The sequence below is a fragment of the Fusarium proliferatum genome (assembly GCF_900067095.1).
Source record: "Fusarium proliferatum ET1 genome assembly, contig: FPRO_scaffold006, whole genome shotgun sequence".
Taxonomy (NCBI): Eukaryota; Fungi; Ascomycota; class Sordariomycetes; order Hypocreales; family Nectriaceae; genus Fusarium; species Fusarium proliferatum.
Window position 1 is genome coordinate 1,776,504 of NW_022194795.1, and position 25,590 is coordinate 1,802,093.

The 25,590-nt window shown below is 50.1% G+C and overlaps 9 protein-coding genes across 9 annotated transcripts; 5 read left to right on the plus strand and 4 right to left on the minus strand.

The window, feature by feature from the left end:
- Positions 1-922: 922 nt before the first annotated feature.
- FPRO_09643 (uncharacterized protein) lies at positions 923-2,389 on the plus strand (the record flags this gene model as incomplete). Its single annotated transcript, XM_031233057.1, has 1 exon — positions 923-2,389. The coding sequence occupies one exon, from the start codon at positions 923-925 to the stop codon at positions 2,387-2,389; it is 1,467 nt and encodes a 488-aa protein (XP_031082932.1).
- Positions 2,390-3,117: 728 nt separating this feature from the next.
- Positions 3,118-9,512, plus strand: FPRO_09644 (uncharacterized protein; the record flags this gene model as incomplete). The annotated part of the gene is made up of 4 exons (XM_031233058.1): positions 3,118-7,193; positions 7,237-9,085; positions 9,146-9,385; positions 9,438-9,512. The coding sequence occupies 4 exons, from the start codon at positions 3,118-3,120 to the stop codon at positions 9,510-9,512; spliced, it is 6,240 nt and encodes a 2,079-aa protein (XP_031082933.1).
- A 2,648-nt stretch (positions 9,513-12,160) lies between these two features.
- FPRO_09645 (uncharacterized protein) lies at positions 12,161-14,593 on the plus strand (the record flags this gene model as incomplete). Its single annotated transcript, XM_031233059.1, has 1 exon — positions 12,161-14,593. The coding sequence occupies one exon, from the start codon at positions 12,161-12,163 to the stop codon at positions 14,591-14,593; it is 2,433 nt and encodes an 810-aa protein (XP_031082934.1).
- Positions 14,594-15,418: 825 nt separating this feature from the next.
- FPRO_09646 (uncharacterized protein) lies at positions 15,419-16,237 on the plus strand (the record flags this gene model as incomplete). The annotated part of the gene is made up of 1 exon (XM_031233060.1): positions 15,419-16,237. The coding sequence occupies one exon, from the start codon at positions 15,419-15,421 to the stop codon at positions 16,235-16,237; it is 819 nt and encodes a 272-aa protein (XP_031082935.1).
- A 246-nt stretch (positions 16,238-16,483) lies between these two features.
- On the minus strand, positions 16,484-17,747 carry FPRO_09647 (uncharacterized protein; the record flags this gene model as incomplete). The annotated part of the gene is made up of 2 exons (XM_031233062.1): positions 16,484-17,617; positions 17,676-17,747. 2 exons carry the CDS (start codon positions 17,745-17,747, stop codon positions 16,484-16,486), a joined length of 1,206 nt encoding a protein of 401 aa, XP_031082936.1.
- Positions 17,748-18,630: 883 nt separating this feature from the next.
- FPRO_09648 (uncharacterized protein) lies at positions 18,631-19,371 on the minus strand (the record flags this gene model as incomplete). Its single annotated transcript, XM_031233063.1, has 1 exon — positions 18,631-19,371. The coding sequence occupies one exon, from the start codon at positions 19,369-19,371 to the stop codon at positions 18,631-18,633; it is 741 nt and encodes a 246-aa protein (XP_031082937.1).
- A 635-nt stretch (positions 19,372-20,006) lies between these two features.
- FPRO_09649 (putative eukaryotic translation initiation factor 1a) lies at positions 20,007-20,733 on the plus strand (the record flags this gene model as incomplete). Its single annotated transcript, XM_031233064.1, has 3 exons — positions 20,007-20,027; positions 20,180-20,338; positions 20,437-20,733. 3 exons carry the CDS (start codon positions 20,007-20,009, stop codon positions 20,731-20,733), a joined length of 477 nt encoding a protein of 158 aa, XP_031082938.1.
- Positions 20,734-21,479: 746 nt separating this feature from the next.
- Positions 21,480-23,420, minus strand: FPRO_09650 (uncharacterized protein; the record flags this gene model as incomplete). The annotated part of the gene is made up of 3 exons (XM_031233065.1): positions 21,480-21,508; positions 21,562-23,140; positions 23,211-23,420. 3 exons carry the CDS (start codon positions 23,418-23,420, stop codon positions 21,480-21,482), a joined length of 1,818 nt encoding a protein of 605 aa, XP_031082939.1.
- A 1,358-nt stretch (positions 23,421-24,778) lies between these two features.
- On the minus strand, positions 24,779-25,032 carry FPRO_09651 (uncharacterized protein; the record flags this gene model as incomplete). The annotated part of the gene is made up of 2 exons (XM_031233066.1): positions 24,779-24,940; positions 25,006-25,032. The coding sequence occupies 2 exons, from the start codon at positions 25,030-25,032 to the stop codon at positions 24,779-24,781; spliced, it is 189 nt and encodes a 62-aa protein (XP_031082940.1).
- Between the last annotated feature and the right edge of the window lie 558 nt (positions 25,033-25,590).

The following is a 25,590-nucleotide window of genomic DNA, read 5'->3' on the forward strand; positions in this document are numbered from 1 at the left end:
GCGCTGTCTTTTACCTGCACTTGTGTGTGTATAGGGGGGCTATCTGCTCTATATTTCCATTATGTTACACCGAGACATAGCTCACCAGCGTCCTATAGAATCAATGGATCTTGGGCAGTGTACATCACATATAAACCGCACGAGATCTGCTGGCTACCTATGTTACTCGATCTGAGAGCATGCATACCACATTTATATTGGCTGTTAAATGAGGCTAGCTGGCCTTAGTAGCTCTAATACATGTTCAATAGCTTCTGATGATAGATCCACTGTCTAACGGGTTCGTGTTTCAAGGGTGTTGTAAGACAGCGGAGGGCGTTTGAATGTAATGAATGAGTTCCCCCCCGTTCAGACCGAGCTCTAAAAACATGGCTGGATTCATGAATGTATTTATTGTGTTCTGATGGTCCTTGATGCTATTTCAAGAGCGGATGGCACAGGGTAAGCAAGGCACGGGTGGGCTGTGGATAGTCAGACAACAAAGCCACTCTTATAGGGTGTCAAAATAAACTTGGCAAGGAGTCCCCTAAGCTTCGGCTAGATTGAGGTAAGCATTTTTATCGCTTAGGGTCAAGGTCCTGAGTTTTCTTTCTTCCCTAGGGTGCCTAGTTAGTGGATCCCGGCAGAGCAACGATTTGCAGTGTGGAGATAGACCCCAGCGATCCTTGTGTCGACTGTTGAGGTCATTGATACAATCAACTATAAGTAATCGCAAAACTAATCAAACACTTACCACGACCAGAACAAAAATGAGTACGCTGCTGATATAGAATATCCAGAGATTGCCTGCTTTTATGGAATGAAAAGTTGTTTGCTATTTGCCGTCAAGTTTTGTATAACCCTGCACCCCTATCCGAGCCTACCTACATCATCTCCAATCTTTCGTCACTTCCACACTTCCACATCTTCTACGCAAGTCAAGATGGTTGCTCGAACTTTACGTAAACGTAAGGCTGTTAGTAGAGAGCAGATGCCATCGAAGAAAATGAAGACCGGGAGGAAGACCAAGGACCAGGTGGAAGATGAGTGTTTGGATGACCTGCCGCACAATCTGGGACCAGCTCTTGCTCCCCGGAAGGATATCGAAACGATTCCTACACCCCCGGAAAATTTGAAAGAAACGCAGGACTCGGAGAAAAGTGCCAAAGTCGAAGAGGTCTCACCTGTGGCCAAATCCGGGATGAAAGCTGCGAAGCAAGGTTCGACGCAAATCACGGAGTCTGCAACCCGAAGATCCCTTCGCCCAAGGAAATCAACATCAACATCAAAATCTTCATACTTCGAATCTGATGATGAGACAGTAACTACACCTCAAGTCAAGCTTTCATCCGTAAAGAAGGAAGTCAAGGATGAGGATCTCCAGATGGCAATAGAAGCACCAGTTCGGAAAACGGTCAAAAAGACGAAGGATAACCCGTATGGACTTACTCCTGGGTTGACGCCCTTTCCAGAGTGGAACGCCCCATCACCAGAAGAATGTGAAGTGGTCTATCGCCGACTGGCAAAAATACATGGAGAAGCCAAAGCCCCCGAGAAGATACCAGCGCCATCTTTGGAAGTCTCGGGTTGCGGAGAGGTACCGTCTGTTCTCGATGCCTTGATTCGTACCCGCTTGAGCGCGAACACTTCCAACCGCAACTCAAGTGCGGCATTCAGGGGGCTCGTGACCACATTTGGTACTGTCGACAAAGGTATTGGGAAAGGTAGCGTTGACTGGAACAAGGTCAGAGTTGCTCCTTTGCCCACCATCGTTGAATCAATCAAGACAGGTGGTTTGGCTCAGGTCAAGGGCAAAGACATCAAGGCAATCCTGGAGTTAGTCCATGAAGAGAACACCAAACGTCGAGAGGCATTTATGCAAGAGAAGAAAGGGGGGAACTTATCTGGTATTGCCGGAGCGGGCAACAAAACTCAAGGTCAAAAAGATCTTGAAATCTTGAAGACAGACCAAGATATTCTTTCCCTAGACCATATACATGGCATGGCTCCCGATGAAGCCATGCAGACACTCACTAAATTCCCTGGTATTGGCGTCAAGACAGCATCTTGTGTTATACTCTTCTGTCTCCAACAACCCAGCTTCGCAGTCGACACCCATGTTCACCGCATCAGTGGATGGTTGAAATGGATACCACCCAAAGCCACTCGAGATCAAACATTTAGTCATCTGGAGGTGCGCATCCCCAATCATCTGAAGTATGGATTGCACAAGCTGTTCGTCCAACACGGACGAAGTTGTATCCGCTGTAGAGCAAACACAAGCGAGGGGAGCGAAGAATGGAACGAATCAAAATGTCCTCTTGATGGGCTGATGGAGCGAACGGGGAAGAGACAGTATGGGGGGAAAGCAGGATTGAAGAAGCAGCTGAAGGAAGAGGACAGTGATTAAGTGCCTGTAGTCAGATAATTGGTTTTTTTTTTGTTTTTTGTTAAATAAGTTGTACCTCTTCAGCATTTCGTGCAACTCTGTTTCTTACACATGTGATGCATTATCCTGCCTGTGTCCTATCACAAGCCACTTCAGCAACCATTTCATCCAAATTAGACATCAGTGGCTTAGGTGCCTAGTCATCCAGCGACGAACGGCCCGCTATTTCTCATTAAACCCCCTGCAGAAAACGCGGCAACCCAAGCGCGTCAAGCCCGGCCAGTTTCTGACCTAGCGTTACAACTATTTTCCTATCCTGATCTTCTTCTTTCATGTTGCTCCGTAGGCTCATTGCCTTGCTGTAATACAGGCTCCGACAGAATATCAAGGGACTCCATACATTCTCTGCGACTCAGACTTTCATTCGCACAATTGTTTTATCTCCTAGGGTTGTCCCGCAAACGATCAGACACTTACGGAACGGGTTGTTTGATTTTGAAGCCAGAGTGCCCCAGCAACGATCCCTCAACTCAACATCGAATTTTCGACCACCACTACCACCAACCCACCAACCTTGAACTCGTTGCGACAAGCTTGAAGATATAATTCTATTCGCCGAATGCGATCCTCGCTAGACTTGACAGTAATTTGTCGTAGCCTCATGAAATCCCGACCTCCCACAGTACCCCCGAACCCTTTGTTTTAGCCACGATCCAAAGAGATGCGCCAACGTACCTGCGAACCCTACAATGGATCTTCATGAGCAACTCAGCCAATGGTACGAGAAGATTCAACGCTTCGACGAGGAATGTCATCTTCTGTGTCCACGCATCAACGACGAGGATAATGAAAACTACAAACTTGTGGATGACCCGGACTCATCGATTACGCAAGAAGAAAAGAATAGTCGAGTTAAGGCAGGAAAGGAGCGACTCGAAGTCACATACTGGAATTGCCTGATTTTCGGCTTCGATAAATCAAGCCAAGGGAAATGGGGAGAGCAGCTCAGCGAGAGGCTTAACGGTTGCTTGAAGCATTGCGCAGATTGTGTCTATAATTGGCACATGCAACGCAGAGAACTCTTGCAGCAATTCCAAGAACGATGGAATGAAGAAGTTGTAGTCGATATTCGGTCGATGTTGGAGCAGAGAGATGTTGAACGAATCGACCTAAGCCTGCGATGGGCCAAGGAGTTTATTGAGAAGATCATTTCAGAAGGCTCTACTTTCAAGAAATCCCAACTCGGTGAGCATCTACCCGAAGTCCATATCTCTATATACGAGGCTCTATGCTGCATGCCGTATATGGAGGACGCGGATCGAAGGACGACCTTTCAGTATGTTTTCCAGCGACTTCAAGGGAAAAGTGGCCTCAAACTTGGGACCAAGGAGCCTTTGCCTGGAATGACTTACTTTATTTTTGACCTCAAAAACCAGGATCGCCGGAAATGGGCCACAGATAACTATCGAAACCTTGACAGCAATAGTATGACATTGGAACAGTTTGACTGGGCTGTCAGTAGCGGTCTGACAAGGGCCATTGAGGACATCTCTAAAAGAGAGGCTTCAGCTGTGGATTCATGGCCTGAAATGGCGCAGTTCTGGGAAGGATTCAATGAAATTCTAAGGACCTTGACTGCGGACGTCATTATGCAGCGGTTAAGGAATCTTGAACTGAGCGGCACAATCAGTCACATCTACGACCTTCTGTTCCGTCATATCCAGTATTGCCCTGCAGAGAGTGTCTTGGTGATGACCATCACAATCCTCACAAACTTTCTAAAGAAGGCACCCAGGGCCTTTTGGGATGTTATCGGCGATGCCCGGCCAAATGTTATCGCTGACTTAATCTTTGCGAGCCCCGGATACAAGAATCTTCTTCGTCAATCTCTAGAAGACTGCTGGACTGGCTACGATGGTAGCATTTCCCGTGGCCCCTTTCCTACGTCTTGGATTGATCCATGGCTCCAGTCAGTCGGCCGCGATCGCAGATATAACGCTTGCGAGATCTTAATGCACACTCTTTTCGAATCACTTGCGAAAGACGAGACTATCGGGGAACCGGGCCGTGCGGCGTGTATTCGAGCTGGATTTGATGCTTTGCAGCTTACCATATTAACCTTTGTCGACCCCGAAACGAAGATTGGTGCAGGAACCACTCATCTCTACGCATGTTGTGCGTTCAACCTCGTTATGAAGTACAAAGGCATCATTCTCCGGAACTTGCGTGCCCCTGGCGATGAAAGGGAAGGCTGGGTCACCTTCCAAGTAGCCAATGCAGCTAAAAAGGCCATGCAAGCTGCCATGAAACTCGATATGAAAGTCTTTGCGGAGGAGTATATAGCTTGCCTAGAGGGCAGCCAGCTGCAATCCGCCGTCACTAGAGACTCGAAGGCTTTCTGGCAAGGCATTATTGAGATGTTCGATTTGTCAACCGAGCAGGTCGATCTTGCCAGAGATATCGTCTTGTCGTTAGAGCCCTTGATTGGCGTGGAACAGATCAGGGCCTTGAAGAGCGACGATAAACTGAGTGATTCGAGCAAGAACTTCAACAAGTCTCTTGCTGCAACAGTGGATATCCTTGGGAATCTTCTCGGCCGAATGTCCGAAATAGACGCTGCCACAGACCTGAATACCTTCTTTGACGACCGCCTGGCTTTCCAAGGTACTATTACACTCTCTACCCATGGAGAAGCAGGACTTGCTGAAGCAGCTGCCGAGCTGCTCAAGAGTTGGACCGGAGAGTATTCCCAGAGCGGCGCCTTCGAGCAGATGTCACAGCTGCACCCTGAGCAGACCCTCTCCTCCATAGTATGGGCCCTAGAGCGAGTTTTGAAACCTCCGTACCCCTGGGGCCCTATCAGGCCCATGCTAAATATGAGTCGAGATATCCTCCGTGGTTTGACTGACCCAATGTCCGGAGTCTTGCGAGTCAAGACCCTTGAGCCTATGTCGGCTGCAAAGGTCTTGCGTTGGTGGAGCGAACAGTGGCGTTTTGTCTCTACCGCATGCAGAAACATTGAGGGATGGTCTCGATACATTCAGAACGCCGTTATGACAGAATTCTGCCGAGAAATCATGGAACTCGCTGAAGCCCTCGTCGCTGAGGATGGTCTCATCACATCAGCGATTTCCAAGGCTTTGAACAAAAGTGAAAAGGATACTATGTCGCAAATTCTTATCCCTGCAAAGCAACACTTTGGTGGAATGGAGAACATGATCCGTCTGAAGGACAAGTGGCTCGTTGATGTCACAGTCAGAGTCTTGTGCAAGATTCTGACCCGACTTCGAGAAAACAACCATGAGATCAACCCTGCCTCCCGCAAGCTTATCACTGATGCTTGCCTACCTACAAATGTCCCGGGCAAGTTTGTCAGGTCAACCAACATGACTGACCAGCAGCGAGCAGAACTTCTTCAAGCCCTTGGACAAACAGATGATGAAATTCAAATCTACCAGCTCGGTATTGCGCAGACACCATTAGCACAGAGACCCAAAGATGGGATCAAGAAACAAAGCAAACTTGACGCTTGGTCTAAGTCTGGCACATCATCCAGCAGTACAACCACGGCAGCATCATCAAGATCTAATCGCGATGACGTGCTCGATCTCAGCAGATCTATAGACAGCCCCATCCTTAGGCAGCTGGAGGCCAAGAAAGTTAAGGATCAGGCAAAGGCCAAAACAAAGGCACAAGCTATGATTAAGCCTAGAACCCAGATTGTCCCTGATAGGAAGGACATCGCGGCGCTCAAGGAAGCCAGACAAAAGGCCAAACTTGAAAAAGAGAAGCGTGATGCTGCGGTCATAGCGAACGCCAAAGCTCTTAGGGGAGAAACTGTCCCTGGTGAGGGTTCCGGCTTGCTTAGTCTCGGCCTCATCGGCAAGGATCACGGTCGAAGTGAGATAATGGTAAACAGTTCCGAAGAAGAATCTGATGAGGAGGAAGATGTATCAGATGCCGATAACGAACTAGCTGCCCTTAGCACGGGAGGCCAGACAGCTTTGGAAGAAGCTAACAAGCGGCGCATGGCAAAGGCTTTGCAAGACAAAATGCGTAGACCAGTGAAGAAGGTTAGACAACAGCGCTCAGTCAAGGACAGGAGAGCCAGAGTCATCCCTCCCATGGACAGGTTACACAACACAGTGCTAGCCTGGGACATTTTCCATGGTGGTAACGATCCTCCCAATGGTCCAGCAGCTTCAGAAGTTGCCACCAAGTATTCTGAGCCCAGAACGTACCAGGATACCTTTTTCCCCTTGCTTGCCTCAGAAGCTTGGCGCTCTTTTGTCACAGCCAAGGATGAGCTCACGTCTCAGCCATTCGGTATGAAGATTGCAAGCCGTGCGAGCGTCGACAGCTACCTGGAGGCGACTTTCACGATGCCAGTAGTCCAAAGCAGAGAGCGCGGTGTTTCTGAAGGCGACATTCTTCTTGTCTCGGAATCGGAACAACCCTTGATCGATCAGACAGCTCGACATTGTTTGGCTAGGGTTCACCGCATCACCTACAAAAAGGAGCTGATCGAGATCACATATCGTGTGGCTTCCCGAAACAATCCCATGACACAGGTGTTGACCCCCAATGTTAGCGTCTTCGGAGTAAAGATCACCAACATGACAACAATCGAGCGAGAATTCGCTGCACTGGAGAGTCTGCCGTATTATGATCTGATGGACGAAATCCTGAATGCGGAACCGTCTCCTATTCTGCAATATGGAGATGAGAAGATAAGCAACTGTATGAACAATTATGCTCTTAACCGAGGACAGGCTATGGCGGTTCTAGGCGCTCACGACAATGATGGTTTCACGCTTATTCAGGGGTAAGTCTCTCGGTCTTGGTCATGACGAAGCTAATATAAGCAGCCCTCCCGGTACAGGAAAAACAAAAACCATCGTGGCCATGGTTGGAACTTTGCTCTCTGAGCAACTGAGTCAACCAGGCAATCAAGGCATTCCCATGGGCGTACCTCTTCGACCGAACGGTGCACCAGGGGCACCCAAACAAAGCCGTTCAAAAAAGCTTCTTGTTTGTGCACCCAGTAACGCCGCCGTAGACGAGTTAGTGCTACGTCTGAAGGCTGGTGTCAAAACGATCTCGGGGAAAACCAAGAATATCAACGTGCTACGACTCGGTCGGAGTGATGCCATTAATGCAGCTGTAAGGGACGTCACCCTAGACGAGCTTGTCAAGGCCCGCATGGAGGGTGATCAGACCAAGGACAAAGCCAAAGCCGACCGTGACCAACTTCACGAGAATGCCGGGAAGGTAAAGGAAGAGCTGGGAAAACTGCGTCCCCAGCTGGAAGCAGCAAAGCTCATGGACGATCGAACCCTCTACAACAAGCTATCTCGTGAATTCGACGAACTGAAGCGACGCCAAATGTCCTATGGAAAACAAATCGATGCCGACAAGAGTAGCGGCAATTCCGTAGCTCGAGAGATGGAAATGCGGCGCCGCCAAGTCCAGCAAGAGATCCTCAATAGCGCTCAGGTCCTATGCGCTACTCTGAGTGGCAGTGGTCACGAGATGTTTCGAAACCTGGAGGATGTAGAGTTCGAAACAGTCATCATTGACGAAGCTGCTCAGTGCGTTGAGTTAAGTGCCTTGATTCCACTGAAATACGGCTGCTACAAATGCATCCTCGTTGGGGATCCTAAACAGCTTCCCCCTACAGTTCTGTCACAGTCAGCGGCGAAATTCGGCTACGATCAAAGTCTATTCGTCCGAATGCAGCAAAACCATCCACAATCGGTGCATTTGCTGGACATGCAATACCGTATGCACCCTGAGATCAGCTTGTTCCCCAGCCGCGAGTTCTACGAAGGACAACTCGCCGACGGACAGAACATGCATGAGCTCAGGCAACAGCCGTGGCACAAGAGCGCACTACTTGGTCCCTATCGATTCTTCGATGTCCAGGGTGTCCAGGAGAGGGGCCACAAGGGTCAGTCGCTAGTCAACACCAAGGAGTTGGATGTTGCTATGCAGATGTATGATCGCTTTAGTAACGAGTACCGTGAATGCGACTTGACTGGCAAGATCGGTATCATCACTCCTTACAAAGCTCAACTTTATGAGTTAAGAAACCGCTTCCGTTCGCGATATGGCGAGAACATCACAAGCATAATCGAGTTCAACACCACCGATGCTTTCCAGGGTCGCGAATGTGAGATCATTATCTTCTCTTGTGTTCGTGCCAGTTCTACTGGCGGTATCGGTTTCATGACTGATATTCGACGTATGAACGTCGGTCTGACTCGTGCTAAATCATCGCTGTGGATTCTTGGCGACTCCAGAGCGCTTGTTCAGGGCGAATTCTGGCGAAAACTTATTGAGGATGCCCAAGCCAGAGATCGCTACACTAATGGCGACGTGTTGTCTATGTTTAGGAAGCCCCTGGAAAAGGCAAAGCCGGGCGCCTACCTTCCCCCACCACCCCAAGCTCGAGACCGTGATGTTCCAATGCGAGATGCTTCTTTGGGAACGTCGTCACTGTCCTCATCTCGTCCAAACTCACCAAAGGTTGAGGGAGCTCAGCAGTCAACAGCTCCCGCAACTCACATACCTGGCATTGCAGGAGGTGAATCGGCTGGAGTTCTGCCACGCTCTGCTGGGCCCCCTGTCATTCATACCTCGTCAAGCAAGCCTCCAGGAGAACCACGAAAGCGACCTCATGACGGACCAGATTCAAATCAGCCAGCTCCTAAAAGGGTATGCCCACAAACAAAACAAATGCCGAGAATAAGATTTTGTGAGCTAACAATCAAACAGATAGCAAGTGGCAATGCTCGGGGCGGTGGACTCATGGGCAAGTTTGGGAATAAGTCGCACCGGCCGCCCAAGGCTCCCACCGACCCTTCGGCAATGTCAGTAATGGGTCTGGCGCCACCTGAGAGACCGCCTGCAGCAGCGCCGACCGGTCCCTCGTTATCAAGTAGACCCCAAGCCCCAACAGGACCAAGAATCCCGACAGGACCTTCAAATCCGGGACCCCAATATAGCAACAACCAGGTATGTTTAAAACCATGTGCTCGATGAGTCGCTTTGCTTATAGTGTCCACAGCAACGACGCCCACCTCACCCGCCTTCTTCTCGCAAGAAGGGGAAGCCAAGTCTTTTTGTCCCAAAGAAGCGCTAAATTTCATGACAAGACGAGACTCTGTATAGCAAGCATAGAGGATGATACATAGTAGATAGCATTTCTGGGCGTTGGGTGCATTATTTCATTTGTACATGGCATCTACGAACAGGGCATAAGGGGCTGCAAAAGTGTGGCTCCGGAGGATTAGACATTGCCAAACATGCCTCACTCCTGACATCAGTCAGAAGATACGGTAGGCTGGCATACATCATACATGCGTGGGCTGCCCACGGTGATATGCAAGGGGGCATGAGGCCCCCTCCTGTGGTGGTCGGGTGAAGGACTGAATCATTAACTATTAAACCTGACCAGCCTGGAAGATTCTGAGGCCAGCTGTTAAGGTAGAGACGCTCAACGAGACCCATGGGGACTCCCGTCACGGCTGTGACATGATAATGGCAGAGCACTGCATCATTTCCACCATCTCGTCGTCCACAGTTAAGGTTAATTGGGTCACGTGATGCCGTTGAAACAATCTGAATGGAGGAGATGGCAGTGCATGTTTGCGCTGAGCATGGGTCAACTCGCCTAACCATCCGGTAGTGAGGACGATCATCAGCGGACAGGGATCGTGTCATTTCAATAGACAGGGAGAACGACAAGGGACACTGGTGACGAATGAAGTCAGGTAATGTCCGATCCTGGTCAAGTTCCCACGGGCAATAGTTAGGTTAGTAGTTAGACGAGGCAACTTGTACATACACGATCACAATTGACAAAAGGGCGGTTGTGCTATGATGTAAAGGCAAATGGCGCTGGAGGCATTATTGACGACAGTGACCTTTTGGCTTTTCCAAAGAGGGTCAATTCGGCTCAGCGTATATCAATGCCAAGACGACAGAGAGTACGGGATGATGCTAGACTCTATAGATAACACTCAGTCAGGCACACACATCATATCCTCTGGCCCCTGGGTAACAGTTGGTAACTTGGCACAGTGATGACACTAGCGGCCTCCTGCAGAGGAGATCAGCAGTGGCGCTCGGAAGGGCTTTTGGCGGTTGAGCAACGACGACGCGGTATTGGTGATTGGATAAGTTTGTAACGACGACCTGAAGGCAGAACCCTGTGAGCTGAAAAGAGATGGCCACCATCCTATTGGGTTGAGTGAAATGTTTGTGAAATGTTGGAACAGGGAGCTACTCCCTCAATATTGGATTTCAGAAGACTCAAGACTCCTGTACCGAGCAAGAATAGACTATTCAGAGAGCCAAGCAAGTTCATCCTAAACGTTTTCAAGTATTCTTGGCATACAAGGTCAGATTGAGGATGAAGTTTTGAGTTCAGCCATCTCCTCCTGGCTACCTACTGTATGCACAGTTTGTAGATTGGTGCATACCTACGTAAGTGGTTCAGCAAATCGCCAAGTTTAGGACAAAACAATGCGAACATGGCTTGGGATTTCAGCTGATGCTTGGTTCATATTGGATACCTCTGCCTCTTGTGAACCACCTGAGATACCTGAGAAGGTAACACAGCTCACGGTGGTGACGACGAGCAGCCAGCTGCAACCACTGACCGATGAGTTTCGGCATACAATTGCTATGGATTGTTTCTTTTTCAAGGGAAAGTTTTGCGAGCGGCTGGGATTTAAAGACCTGTCCACCAACTGCATGTCTGTACATCACTTGTGGTGGCCGGAAAAGAGACATGCATAAAGCGACAACAGAAAAAAAAAAAGCAAAGAGCAAAAGTGACGAAAACGAAGCTAACCAAGGCCAAGGGTCAGGAAAATGAGATCTCCAGTGCAAATATGACTAGGGATAGTTTGACAAATGAAACTATTTCTACGCCGATCTTGGTTGGCATCCCGAACGACCGGGTTGTCGTGCCGCATCGCGAAAGAGGCGTAATTACAACCTCAGAAAGAGACCCAGCAGATAATGGAGACGAGCTGAGCTAGAACAAAGGAGCACGATCTCCCTTTTGGTGAATCTGTGCTTCAGAGGCTCTGATTGGGGCATTGGCGAGGACGTTTCCACTCCATTAAATTCAACGGGCATAATTAGGTAGCTTTCGGATCCTGAGCTAGGACCAAATAGCGGCACTTGGTCTCGGTGGCGCTCCAGGGTTTTATGGGGGAGTGACGGCATACATGGGCTGCAGGACCTCTCTGATGCTCCTGCTCTTGCTGTCTGTCTGTTCCGACGCGGTTGGGAAGGTCCCTTGGAAGTGGGATTGACCAGGTTGAAGTGGGCTGAACTGGGGGACCGACCCCCAGAATATGTAATTTCTTCTTCTTCTTTTCAACACCATCACTTCTCAATTTCCCATCTTTGTCACAATCTTGGCCTTGTTTTGTGGCTGTCAACTCAATTACCAGTGTATGATATACGGGGACACAGACTACTGCCTCTACCTTCATACCTTAGTACCTACTATCACTCGGGCCACCGGTCTGCAACCACCCGCCTCCTAATCTCCTTCCAAGCCTCCAAAAGGGAGGGCACGAGAAAACCCCCGAAAGACAACCAAAGGGTGAGACTAATTTAAGAGATCCCTTCGTGTACAAGCCATGCTCCCGTGAAAACTCAACTGATACATCTACCTAGCTCCGGCCTGTCTTTCATGGATGCAAGTGCATCGTTGCGCAAAAGCGTATAACTCCATCCCATGTTCCGTGTCAGATGTTAAGCTGGCCCGGCATGGCTCAAGTTCTTGGCCTTGATCCTGAGGTTTCTGTCACGTCGGGCAGTGGCGCTTCTTGTCCTCGCACAACAATCCCCTCAGCTCTCACTTCTTCTGTATCTGCATCTACTGTCCCTAAAACAAATCGGCATTCGTATCTGCAAAGGCCAGGCTCTCAAACCCAAGCTCAAGCACGTACCCGGCCAAGAGCAAAATCTGCATCAAATTTGCTAGGTGGCCCCGAAAAAGACAAGGACTTGGGTTTTCACGACGACACCTTCATCGAACAGCAGCAGCAGGGGGACGGGGAACCGCATGATGGCCTTGCAGAGCTCATTGACTTTCTGAGGAATCACAGCCCTCCGTCGGGTAACTTTATGTCTATCCCCGATGGAATCCCCCCGGGGGACAGGGGCCGATGGTACAGGCTCCGAAAGCTAGGCAAGAGGAGTAAATCACTCTCCAAGTCGCCTCAAACCATTCGGCTTCCAGACTCAGCTGTCTCGGGCACAACAATAGGAGGACATCGACATATTGCAATTTCCATACCCTTGGATGCCTCGCCATTTGGTCGAACTCCCAGGTCTCAGTATCCTATATACCAGCACCGGAGTGTGAGGCCTCTCACTTCTCAGTATGCTCCTACTAGAGCAGTTTTGAACGAAAAAGGCGTCGTGACAGTGTTACGGACTGTCGCAGAGGACAGAGAATCATCGCCTTCGGTGAGCCCGGCAAACTCTCAGCTTCTTTTATCTACTATCTCTCAAAGATCTCCAAACTCATCGATCAATGGGCACTCTACTCCGGCCCCTATTAATAGCAGCCACCAAAGTACGGCACCGGAATATTTGAATATTCAGGCAACGCCTCCTCCGAGGGTAGTGACCCCAGACCAAGTCAGACAAGCTAATGAGCAGGGCCGAGGAATTCAAAGCAACGGACAGGGGAACACACATGCAGAAAGCCCAAACAATCAGGATAGAATCCCTTCGCGGAGTCCCAGCTTGACAGGGGGTCGCTTCGTATACCTCGGTGACCTGTCGATCGATACTATGATGTCTCAGTCAACCAAGACAGAAGCCCATCAGGTTCCTACTTCACCTGCCCGCCCCGTTTCCCAGGATGGATCTTACCAACCTTCGCTTTCCAAAAGCATAATGACCACAAGCGAGAATGATCCTGTTGTGGCAGAGGCTCGGCCGGTCGAGGCAAGACCAGTATCAGCCAGAGATTCGCGCATTCGATTATCCACGAAGAAAACCGAGGAGCCTTCTGTTACTGTAACCACCAAAAGTCCACTACGTGTCCAACGTCAAGGCTCTAGGAAACAGAGAACAAAGGAGAGATCTTCAACCCCTGAAGCCAAATTGTCACAGAGTCGCCGTGACAAGGTCAGGGACAAGAAAAAGAAGGACCTGGAAGCTGCTTCCTTGAAACGGCGCAGTATGATATCTATTTCGATGGACCTGCAGCCCGATTCTGAGCAGGAGACTATCAAAGAGTCGTCTAAAGAAACGGCAGAAGAGCCACCACCATTGCCATTCAGGTCTCCCCAACGCCAAAGCATGTGCCCCATCATGGTTGTCGCCAATGTCAAGCCATCACCTCCTCCATCAGGGGTTATCCCAGCATCCCCGAGGAGACAAATGACCGCAAACCCAGAAGACTTGACCTCTGCTGTGAAGTCGAAGCCGGGCGATGCGGCAACTAAGCAAGAAGACGACACACCCAGTCGAGCAATTTCTCCATCTCCGGCCTCGTATCAGAACGGGTCACCGACACCTCCCCAATCCGCTCACTCATCACCAACTCATAAAGTGGACTCGCATGACAGAACATCCCTTTCGCGACGTCGGGAGTGGAGTGCTGCTCGAGAACAAGAACGTAAACGAAAGGAAGCTGCCTCGAACGCCAGTCCCCGGCCAAGGGCAAGGAGGGCCGTCACTATGAGAGAAGACACTGGAGACAAAGCGCCCACCGTGGAAAAGGAGGTTTTGCGAAGATATGAGGCTTATCGCGAGTATCGCATCAGAGAGATGGAACGCAGAATCAGGAGATTGGAGCGCAATGGAGATGTCTGGCTTCGTGCCCTGGTGCCAGTATTAGACAATCTCAACCGCACGCTCGCTAATTCTCAAGACGGGCACCCAGGCGGGGCGAAGGGGTGGATCTCTGATGATGACCGTTCGAACTTTCAAGCAACGTCTAAAATGAGACCATCGAGCCGAGGACGTATGATGGCAAGGGCAGGGACATCAGAGCGGGAGTTTCTGGAGCAGCTTGTACGGACTAAGGAGGAGCTTGAGGCTGGAAGTGTCAGCGATGACATGAGCGGCTTTGATACAATTGAGCCTCTGATGAGAGAACTGGCTGGTCGATCTCGACTAAGCTTTGAAGCAAGATCACTGGGAATGGATGATGAGGGATTGTTGCATTCTCTTTCCGAGTAGTGGCCTACTAGACGATATATAATCCAAGTACAGCAGACGAGGACGGGAAGGTTGATTTGTTTTTATCTGCGGTATTGGAGTGGCTGGTTGGTTTGTGTGCAGGATGAGCGAAGCATTGGATTTTGGATACATTCAACAACGTTACTATAGTATAGCCTCGCACCCGACGTGCATTTTCCTAGCTAACGCCTATCACGATAAGTTTAGAGTATTTCCTAGTATGTATCGTATCTATCTAAAAATAGCAAGTTCTTTTTGTTTAGTTTCATAGAATTAATAATAGGTAGCTCACATGGCGACAATCCAAGGTTATCACTAAGCCCATTGCATTAGGTGGTGAAAATAGACAGACGCATCATATTTACACCTACAATGTCCTATCATAATCTTGAGATTCTGTTAAATGACATCTATCTCATGCTAGCTGTTACACTTTAGTTCACACGACAAGAAATACAGAAACTACCTAGTTTCAAGCCCACAACCACTTCTGTTTATGCCCAGTTGGGTAACGAGCTTCTGCACTTGAATCGGGCCCGCTCAGGGGGAGCGAGATCTTATGACGTAGGCGATACCTCACACGAACGTGCGTCTGCGCATCATCAAAGACATGAGATGCCATGGAGCTACACGGTTTTCAAGGGAAGGGTGAAAGAAAAGTGACAATAACCAACCTTTTATACGGTCGTTAGAGGTGTGGACTATGACACCAAGTTCGACCTTCGTCGTACTTTACATTCATCCTCTTCACAACACCCAATTTGTTTCAATCAGCTTGACTTACTTGTAATAAACTCTCAAACATCCAACCCAGGTGATTCAACCATGAGCAAGCCCTGGATCTTTGTATGCCCTTCGACCCGAGGAATTGGCTATGCTCTCACTCGACACCTCCTCCAGAAGACATCCTTGCCCGTCCTTGCAACAGCTCGTCTCCAACACGACCCAGAAACCGTAAAGAAATCACTTCTCGAAGGTCTCCCCGAGAAAGAAGGTCTCACCAAACGTCTGTCAATAGTTCACGCCGATGTCACAGACGAGGAGTCTCTCATTAATGCAGCTTCCAGGGCTGCTGAGCTGTTCCCCCCTGACAAGCATCACCTGCGGCTTGCGTGCGCGGTTCCTGGAGTCCTCAAACCCGAGAAGAATGTCAACCAGATAGACGCAGAGGCTAGTTTGGCGCAGTTCCGCATCAACACCATGGGTCCTCTCCTCCTTATCAAACACTTTGACAAGTTTCTCCCTAGGCGGAGTTCTGAGCTCGAAAACAGCCCCAAGAGTGATGAGGTAAAGATGCCTCCCTATTCGGTGTGGCTCAGTATGGCAGCTCGGGTTGGCTCCACATCAGATAATAGGGCTGGGGGATGGTTCTCATATCGGGCGAGTAAGGCGGGAGTTATCAGCCTGGGCAAGAGTTACGACATATTTCTGCGTGGGCGGAGTGGTGATAAGGCCATCTCCATTGCCTATCACCCTGGCACGGTCAAGACAGACCTGAGCAAGGGTTTCTGGGAGAGTACAAAGGAGGGCAAACTATTCAGCCCTGAATTCGCTGTCGACAGACTTGTAAAAGTCGCAACAGGCCTCCCCTTGGAAGGGCGAGGCAAGTGTATGGACTGGAACAACAAGGAGATCCTCCCATAAAGTGAGACATGGAAACTACAGGGTCATAGCATTCGGAAGTTTGAAAGGATAATTCTGCTTAGGGTTGTCTGTGTGAAAAAATAAGTTATTAAACCAGTATCTGCTCTGCCCTTTCACCGAGATCTTGCCAGCCAACATATCCGTATGAGACGGTACCAGATAGCGACTGCTATCCCTTCACGGCCTAATCATGCTATCTTTTCAAACAAGGTTAAGCCTGACCACATAGCTGCAGCACCTCTTGGTCTATAGCTCCACTTCTTGGAAGGATGCTCCATCTGGTGTAGGTGCGGTCTTCGCGTTTGACTCATCCTCTGCATCATCATCTGACGCTTCTTGCTTATCATCATGTTCGGTTTTACTTGATTCGCCATTATTGGCGGGTCGTAGGGCAACCTTCTGCTCCTCTTTATCCTCGAATCGTACCTTTTGTTCCTCTTGAGGTGACGTCTTCGTCTTTTGCTCGACCTCGACTTCTTCTTCTCCGCTTTCAGTGCTACTATCGCTGGAGCTCTGCTTTCCGCCGTTCCTTTGCGCGTCCTCTTCCTCCTTCTCCTTGACCTTCTCGTCTAGCTTCTCCTCTGATGGAGATGCCTGCTCACCGTTGTGAGCAGGTGGCACGGGCAGGCTCTTCTCCCCCTTCTCTGGAGGTGGTGGAGGTGAGGCTTCCTCGGCTGGAGGGCCTGGTTTCATAGCATCAAGATAGAATTTGGTAACACCTAGGATGCGGCCGCTCTTCTCGCAAGCCTCAACCCATTCGGGACGTACGACGGGAATGTTGCTCTCGACAGCTTTCTCCCATTGCTGCCCACGTCCCTCAGTGGTGACAAAATGCGTCGTGTCAATGCGGACGCCATCAACAATCTTGGCCCCGATGCGCTCGACCGCATTCGTCAAGCTGTCCTTGACGGCACTAGGCAGAATACCGGTAGTAATGGTAATACCTCTTAGGTCCGTCATTTTGTGTGTCCTCACAGAGACGCGCTCGCTGATGAAGGTGCCGGCGCTTGTGCGCAAGACCAGGTGGAAGGTATACTCTGTATCGACAGCAAGGCCGCTAATCTTTGTGCTGTGCATCTGTAATGGGCGAGGGATGTTTCCAGCCTTTTGGCCATTTCGGTAGAGACTCAAAGAAATAAGGTCGGCCGTAGCAAGCTGAATAGGATCCCACTCAAGAACGACCGAGGTTTGGGTGGCATTGCGGCATCTTAGCACTGGGGTTGTAGGCTCGGAGGCACCAAATGAGTTGTAGATGCTGTCTTGGAGGGCCCGGAATGCGCGATCGGCAGCAGCTTCTTTGGTCGCGTTCTGCGAAACGTTGATGTCGACGATGCTGCCTGACGAGATGTTGGGAGGGAGGAGGATAGATGGGAATTCGATCTAAGGACACTCGCTGCATTAGCAATTATCACAAACAGACAAGATGCTTCAAGCTCACCAAGCGCTTATCCGGTGTCAGAAGAACAGTAACACCGGCATCGACCTTGCCGACAGTGAGAGAGACGAGCATCGTTGCGAGTGTCGCAGCAAACAAAGGGTGATGATGACGCCGAGGGTAGTCTCTAGGCTATCACGCAAGCGGAATAGAGAAAGTGAAACAAGGGTATTTTTGCAAAGAAGAATCTATAGGCGGCGCTGACCAAATCACCTATCTGATCTGTAGTTGAAGCGAGAAAGGTTGCTGATAATTGCGAATGCGATAGGGATGGAACGTCGACGTGGAATCTTTGGTTGGGACGGGCTGCATGAGCAAGGACACGCACGCCAGCCAACCAGGGCACTAAAGACAAAGAGCTCCCCGCCAGCTCCCATTCAGCCTTCAGCAGCAAATTTGGACAAGACTCCCTGAAGTTTAGGCGCAGGGCCCCTAGCAGGCTCGCTACCTAGCAGGCTCGCTACCTAGCCGCGCCCCTGTGAGGCTCTCCGAGTCACTACCTTAGGTAGTACATACTGTAGGTACAAAGTGGGGACTCGGGGGCTACCTAAACGTAGAGGGCAAAGCTCTCACACCTCCCCCTCCTACCGGTGGATGTTACATGGATATTATCCTCATATACTGAATGTCTCATCTTGAGACTACCTTAAGGTACCTTACTTAGTGACGAATGCTCAACTTGACACGGTCGAATCGATTAATATACAGTTTATTGGTGAAAACATTGGTATCAACGCATCAAGTATACACATGACTTACTAGCCCTCATCTCTGATCTGTCTACCACTAGGTTGGCTCCATGCAGACAAAGGGATTCCATAAATTCCCATAACCAAAACCTATTAATGATACTCGCTCACATTCCTTCTGAGAATGCCACTAATTTCCGAAACACCAATTTTTCGCAGAATGCACCCTATTACCGATATATCCAGTCTTGGCTCTCAAGTATGCCCAGCTATCCATGTCTCTTTTGAAGCATGTGTTCTTCTTCCCAGGTTTGCTTCACTTGCTTCGCAACAGCCTCGCCAAAAATATGAGCTGGGGCTTGGGCGACTTTCAAAGGATCGTGGATCGTCACCATAAGCGTTCCTCGCGGGCCATTCATCGAATATCCGAGATCTTTCAAGGCTCTCCAGAATGCGCCTGTCAGCCTTTTGGCCATCAGGTGTCGCACCACAGTACTGCCCCCTCCCCTGCATATTGTGTATGTCCAGAGAGGCTCCTCAGTCAACTTGCGTCGGTAATTGCTCATAATTATGGGTAACATTGGTGCTATCCCAGGTCTTAAATGTTGCAGATGGTAAGGGTGTAGGATATATCGAGGCGAGTATTGAACAAGGCAGTTGAATAGTACTTTCACTTTTTGTTCGTCAGGCCCCAGGTGCAGACGTGTAGCCTTAGAGTTGTCGTACTCGATGCCTGTTTCTTGAAGAAATGACCAGACTTCTGGTGTGGTGAGCAGTCTTCCAGATGGTAATACATGGTCGTTTGCTGGTGGGATGAAGATCCGGGGTGTTTTAGGCCGTCCTTTCGTTCCGTCTCGATTCGGCGATTTTCCTGGTCTGTTGGGAGTTCTTTGAGGGCGCTCTTTTGTATTTTGGCGCAATGTTTGTGTGGCTGATGAAAAAAGTCGATAGTTGGGGGAGGGTATCGATCGCAGGAGTTTGATTCCTGGCAAGACTTGGGCCGTTGTCATGATGAAGGATTTGGACGGGATACGATCATGTTGAGATGGGATATGATGTTTTCTTCGGAGGTGAGACTTGCAGTGGGCGCCTCAGTGCCGTTCATTCGTTGCCTTAGCTGCGAGGGAGTGCGTCGGGCAAGTTGGAATCAAGGATGATGAAGCACGATGCGCAAATCGATTTCATGAGTTTGCGATTTCCCAACATGCTCAACTAGGAACGCCACATAATTGTGGCTGTGCCGCTAACCAATCTGCGTCATATTATTCAGAATATCTGACTTTGGGCACAATGTTCTCTCTTCTTAGGGTAACCTCTGAACTTAACAAAGAATTAATTAACTCTCTGTATGACTAAACCAATATGCTTTAGGATCTTGGGTTTCTTATTCTTCTTATAGATTTCAGACTGGAAGTTTCACGTATTGCATTGAAAATATCTCTGCTGCGCCACGCTTGAGTCACTGTGGAGGACAGAATCACAAGCGCCCAACCAGCTTTTGCCTCTTGTGTCAGTCAGCAGCGCAGCCCAGGAAAAATCCACATTCTTTCCCAAGCCAACAACGACACCACAACATCATCACCAACTCTCTTCTTCTCACCAACACATCTCTTCCTCACTTCACGCATACCGACAAACCGCCAACATGCCTAAGAACAAGGGAAAGGTAAGTCCCACAGATCCCCTCCTATACTCAACTGTCTTCCTTTTTCATTCATGGATCGCATTTTCACGCGCCATCCGCCAACCGCCTGCCCCGCCCCCACCATCATCGCTCTTCTGCAAGCAACAAAGGAACCGTCTCTAACAGTTGGACAGGGTGGAAAGAACCGCAGACGTGGTACCAAGGAGAACGATGACCAGCGCCGAGAGCTCACCTTCAAGGAGGATGGCCAAGAGTATGCTCAGGTCGTGAAGATGCTTGGTAACGGTCGTCTCGAGGCTCTGTGCTTCGATGGAAGCAAGCGCCTCGCCAACGTAAGTAGCCCCAAGTTTGTCTGCCTAACACGCGGTGCAACAAAAGCAGGACGCTCATGTCCTTCTTTCTGCGACTCATGCTAACATCTCCTTCGTAGATTCGCGGTAAAATGCGAAAGAAGGTCTGGATTAACCAGGGTGATATTATCCTCCTCTCTCTCCGTGACTTCCAGGACAACAAGGGCGACGTCATTCTCAAGTACACCGCCGACGAAGCCCGTACCCTCAAGTCTTACGGCGAGCTTCCTGAGAACGCCAAGATCAACGAAACCGACTCTTTCGGCCAGGGAGAGGATGGCGAGGCCTACTTCGAGTTCGGCGACGCTGATTCAGACGATGAGTCTGACGATGGCGCCGCTGGCAACAAGAAGGAGGTCGACATTGACGACATTTAAGCTCGCCAAAGCCCTCCAAATCCCCTTCTCTCTCTCTCCACCGAGCCCCCGACGCTACCGGGTGATACGATTGTATTTCGCCGCTGGTGTTGTTGATACTGTCTTCTCTCTCAAACCCGGAGCCGAGCGCCCAAAGCTCTGTGCGTCGGGTCCCACGACAGTAGTTGCTGTGGAGTCGTAGACGGCCGTGGTGGGAGGGACGTCACGGCATGTCGTTCTCTTTTGGACTTTCAGTATCACGATCGAGTTTTCTGTCTTGTTCCGTTTTTAGGTAGTTTTTACTGGACGACCATGTTTTTTCTCAACGCTTTATGATCCTCACATTCGTCTCAAAAGCACAGGTTAGACAAGACAAGAAAATGCTTACTATTGTTTCATAAATATTCTTTGATTCTCGCATTGCATTAATGTCGTGAACAATAAAGGCAGCCCAATGTATTGGCTAGTCATTCTGTTATGTTAAAGAATTTTGTTAATGCTATGGGTGTCTATAAAACATAACCAACTTTTGTCATGCCAACTGGAAATGGTACAGACGCGGTAGAACCATTTGGTAATACAAACCCGACCTCAGATGCTTGTGCTGATTCGCAACCAAGATACGTCTGCAACTGGTTGATTCCTCACAATCCTCTTCGTTACCCATAAGTGCAAATTTTATAAAAGACAAGTCGATGATCTTCTGTCGACTATATCTACCACGATCTTTCTTCCTTCTCTTGGATTTTGTGTTGACATGGTTCAGCTCACCAGTCATCGTTGTCGCTCTCGTCATCTCATCTAGTGTTAGTACATCAATCTTTACCGACAAATGCATATTGAACTTACCACTCTTAGAGACCTTTTCTTTTCTCTTCTGGAGAGCAGCAGCCAGGGCATCGGCCATGCCACCGCCGCCGCCAGGCGCACCAGCTGCTGCAGGTGCAGCATTCGCCCCGCCAGAATCGCCGCCACTGCCAACTTGAACACCACTGCGGTCGCGAATCTGTGAGCGATCAACCTTCTTGAGGGAGTTGATTCCGCCAGCACGTTGAATGCCTTCCAGCATGGCTGATCGGCCAGGATCGCCCCCTGCAGCAACAGGAGGGAGAGGAGGCGGTGGAGGTGCACCAGTTCCAGGCGGCATAGGGGGCGGAGGAGGCGGCGGTGCACCAGGGCCTCCAGGAGGTGGAGGGGGCGGAGGAGGTGGAGGAGCACTTGTCACCGGTAAGGGAGGTGGAGGAGGAGGGTGATTGTTGGCTGCTGGAGGGGGAGGAACCGGCCGGGAGCTTGGAGGCGGCAGTGGTGGAGCTGAAGAAGCTGGTACTTTGGGAGGCAGAGGAGGAGGAAGAGCTGCAGGCACAGGGTGGTTATCGGCCGGTCGGGGTGGTGGTGGAGGAGGAACAGGCCCACGGCTAGGTGTTGGTGGGGGTACTCTTGAACCAGGAAAGGGAGGAGGAACTCCGAATCTGTGACTCTCGTTCTTCTGTGTTTCTATGGGAGTCTTGGCCGGTCGCGGAGGAGGGGGAGGTCCAGGAGTGGGCGTTGCTGGAACAGCCCTTGGAGGATCTTGACGTGCGAATTTGCCAGCGTCGGCCAATGGAGGAGGGACACCAAACTTGGGTCGAGGAGGTGACGGCGCTCGTTCAGGCGCAGCATCCTTCGCCGGAGATTCGGCTTTGCCCGACCGTCTCGGGGCTGGAGGAGGTGGGGGGCCGCCTTTTCTCGGAGCAGGGGGAGCTGGAGGACCGTCTGACTGAGGTCGACCACCGGGCGGCGGCGGCGGCGGAGGCGCTCGAGAGCCTCTTCCTTCATTGCCGTTCGCGGTTGGCGTTGGAGAGGGTGCTTTCGCTGCTGGAGGAAGAGGTGGTGGCGGTGTCGAATGAGGCTGATTGGCCTTCTGTTGTTCTTCTCTCAAGAAGTCGACAATAAACTCTTGGTTTTCTTTGATGAAGTCGTCCGTCAAACCCTTGTCTTGAAGATCTGCACCAAAGTGCTCGCGCCACAGAGGATCAAACGCATCTAAAAGTGCGAATTCAGAAGGTCTTGAGCCATTGAGATTGGGCGTTGAGTTGACAACATGATGCTGGATGGAGTTATGTGGCATCCGGGGAGACTCCGGAGGGGTCGGAGCTGTGTGCTGGGAGCTGATATGAGTCGAATGGCGATGTCCGAATAGCCCTCCCAACAGGCCATGCTTATGGGCTGGCTGGGCACCTCCACCGAAGGGCGTCGACTTTGTAGCTCGGCTTGCATTCTTCTCTCGCTCATCCATCTTCTTCTTGAACTGTTTGGCCTCCTTTTCGTCGACAAAGCTCAGACCAGCCAGGCATTCTTCAAGTTCGAAGGTATGAAAAAAGGTTCGGTCTTGGTTGTAGTTCCACGTATCGAAAATCTCCTGGTCCCAGATAACTCCTCGATTGGAGGGCTGAACAAGTTGTTAGCATGCGGTGGTTAGATGTGGTGGAAGCGATGTAGATATTGGATCGTGGACATACCGAAATATCCACCATCTTGATCCAGTATGTATTTCCAACCAGATCATTGACGAGCGCAACAGCTCCCTGTAGTCCGGTGTATGTCCATTTTGAGCGATTGGGATATGCTACGTAGAGTCTGGCAACAGCAACGGCCTGGATCTTGTTGGATTGCTTGGGGATGAACCGCTTCACGGTATCCTTATCATCGTCGTTAAGAATAGATGGCATTGTGGCGGCGCAATCGAGTATTGATTACTGTAGCAGTGTCGTGTGATCGAATATGCCAGAGAAACAGTAACGAAGGATATGAGCCAAAGGTAAGATGGCTTCGTCGGTTGTCGCCTGGACTGGACGCGCGGAGTGGCGCTTGTCTGGTCTCTCCTCTTCCAGCGTCTCGTCAGAATCGCTTGGCGCTCGCGTGAGGCAACCGAAATTTTGGGGGATGGAAGGTGCAAGCTCTTGTCGCCGGATAGATATATATGGTTAAGAGAGTGTGCGAGCAGCGCCCGAGCTTTCGGGCTTGAGTAGAAAGGGATCTCTCTCGGATAGCGCAGGCGAGCACGGATGGTTGTCGCACGTCAAAAGATGTTCGTCGTCCGTGGGGAACGGGAACAGGAACAGGAACAGGAACCAGACTGGGCCAGCGGTCGGTTGGGATGATGTGTGAAGAGCCAGAGTCCAGTCCGTAACGAGAGAAGTGAGCACCAGCCACAGGCTAGAACCCTTGCAGTAGCACACCTACCTGCTTACCTACCTCTGTAGTACTGTACCACAGCCACTTTAAGTAGGTCTTGGGGCGGGGCAACCTACGCCCACGTCTTTGTGCAGCGGGCGGGACGACAAGTTTGCTTTTTGGTGGGCGGGAGGGAAATGGAAGCTCAAGGTAGTATGCCAGGTATGTAGTGATGGTTTTATGGCGGTAATTGTGACTGTGACATGCAACGCAAGCGGTCAACTCACAATGCATCAGGTACCTATCGAATGGTTCACCGCTTCAGCCACTTTGCCAGGTTCTAGAAAATTCGCATGGCACCAGTCGACTGTTGGGCAGCCAGAGTTTAGCAGCCTATCTTAGTAGATACCTGGGGAGATAGCTGCTGTCGCCCAAGGTAGTGGGGTTTTTAGGGCCATCTAGGCTGTTGAGTCGGGTGTGTTACAAAGATGATGTGCTAGCTATCGACTAATAACGGAACACCTTGGGAGGCAACGAGAACAAAATTCTCACATGATTCTGGGTGTATGTAAATATCTGGATGTATTCTAATACTACGAAACTTCGAGTCTTCATAAACCCCAGTCTCTGGCCGTACGAGTCTTGTCTCGGCTCCAAATCTAAACTACTAATGATGAGGGGCAGATATTGGATGGCTGCGTGTCAGCAGGGGGTTCCGAGGCTGCCGTTGGTTAGTGCCATGATACCACCAGCATGAGACCACGATTAGCAATCGACACGTTCCAATGCAAGTCATGACAAAATGTCTTGAGTGTTGTATAAATAGATCGTAAAGTACCTAACCTAGTCCCAAATCCACGTATAGTCATACAGTCATGTCAATAAAGCGACTTCTACCACAGAGGTCGACCGCTTATTTCTTGTTCAGGGCCTCCATCTTGGCCTTGCGCTCCTCCTTGGTGCCCTCTTCTTGGGGCATGTCTTTGGGTACGGCGGGTCCGGGGTGAGCGTTAAAAGCAGAGACCTTGTCCTTGGCCTCATCCTTGATGGGTTGAATGGAGAATTGCTTCTCGCCCTGTTAGGAAAACGGTCAGTGTTGGGCTCAAGAACTAAAGCTCCGGTACAGGGCAGTCAACTCACCTCCTTCTGTTGCTCGGTGCCAGTCATTCTGATGGTTGTTTTGGTGGTTGGTTTAAGAAAGTTCAAGGTTATTTTCGTGATCTAGTTTCTTTGTTGGGTTGATTCGAGATCTTGTGGCTGCTCAAACCTAGGTCGTCAACGTCCTTTTGTAGTCGCTGGCCCGCCCATATCATGAGGCGATGACGTCGTCTTGTCTGGCCAGACTACGTACTACGTAAGACCATTCTGTGGCGCATGTTGCGACAACCAGAAACGCAAACTCTTTAGGGAAGTGTCACAAGAGGATGTATACAACGTCTCATTGGTCCCGTGTTCCCCAAAAACCGCCGACTGTTGAGATCACTGCATAGCTAGGTGCTATCTAGGACACTGCAGGATCTTGAACAATGACGTGGAGATGGTGGTCATGGTGTGCACAATGTGTGTAAGTGGATATCGCTAATAAAAAATCAAGGACAAATAGCTTAGTAGGTAGGTATCACAACTTGGCCAGCTTGGTCTCAGGAATGAGAAAAAGAGGGAATGCAGAAATCCGAGGTGCTGTTCAATCTGCTACGCTGACAGAACATGTACCACTTTGTGGTG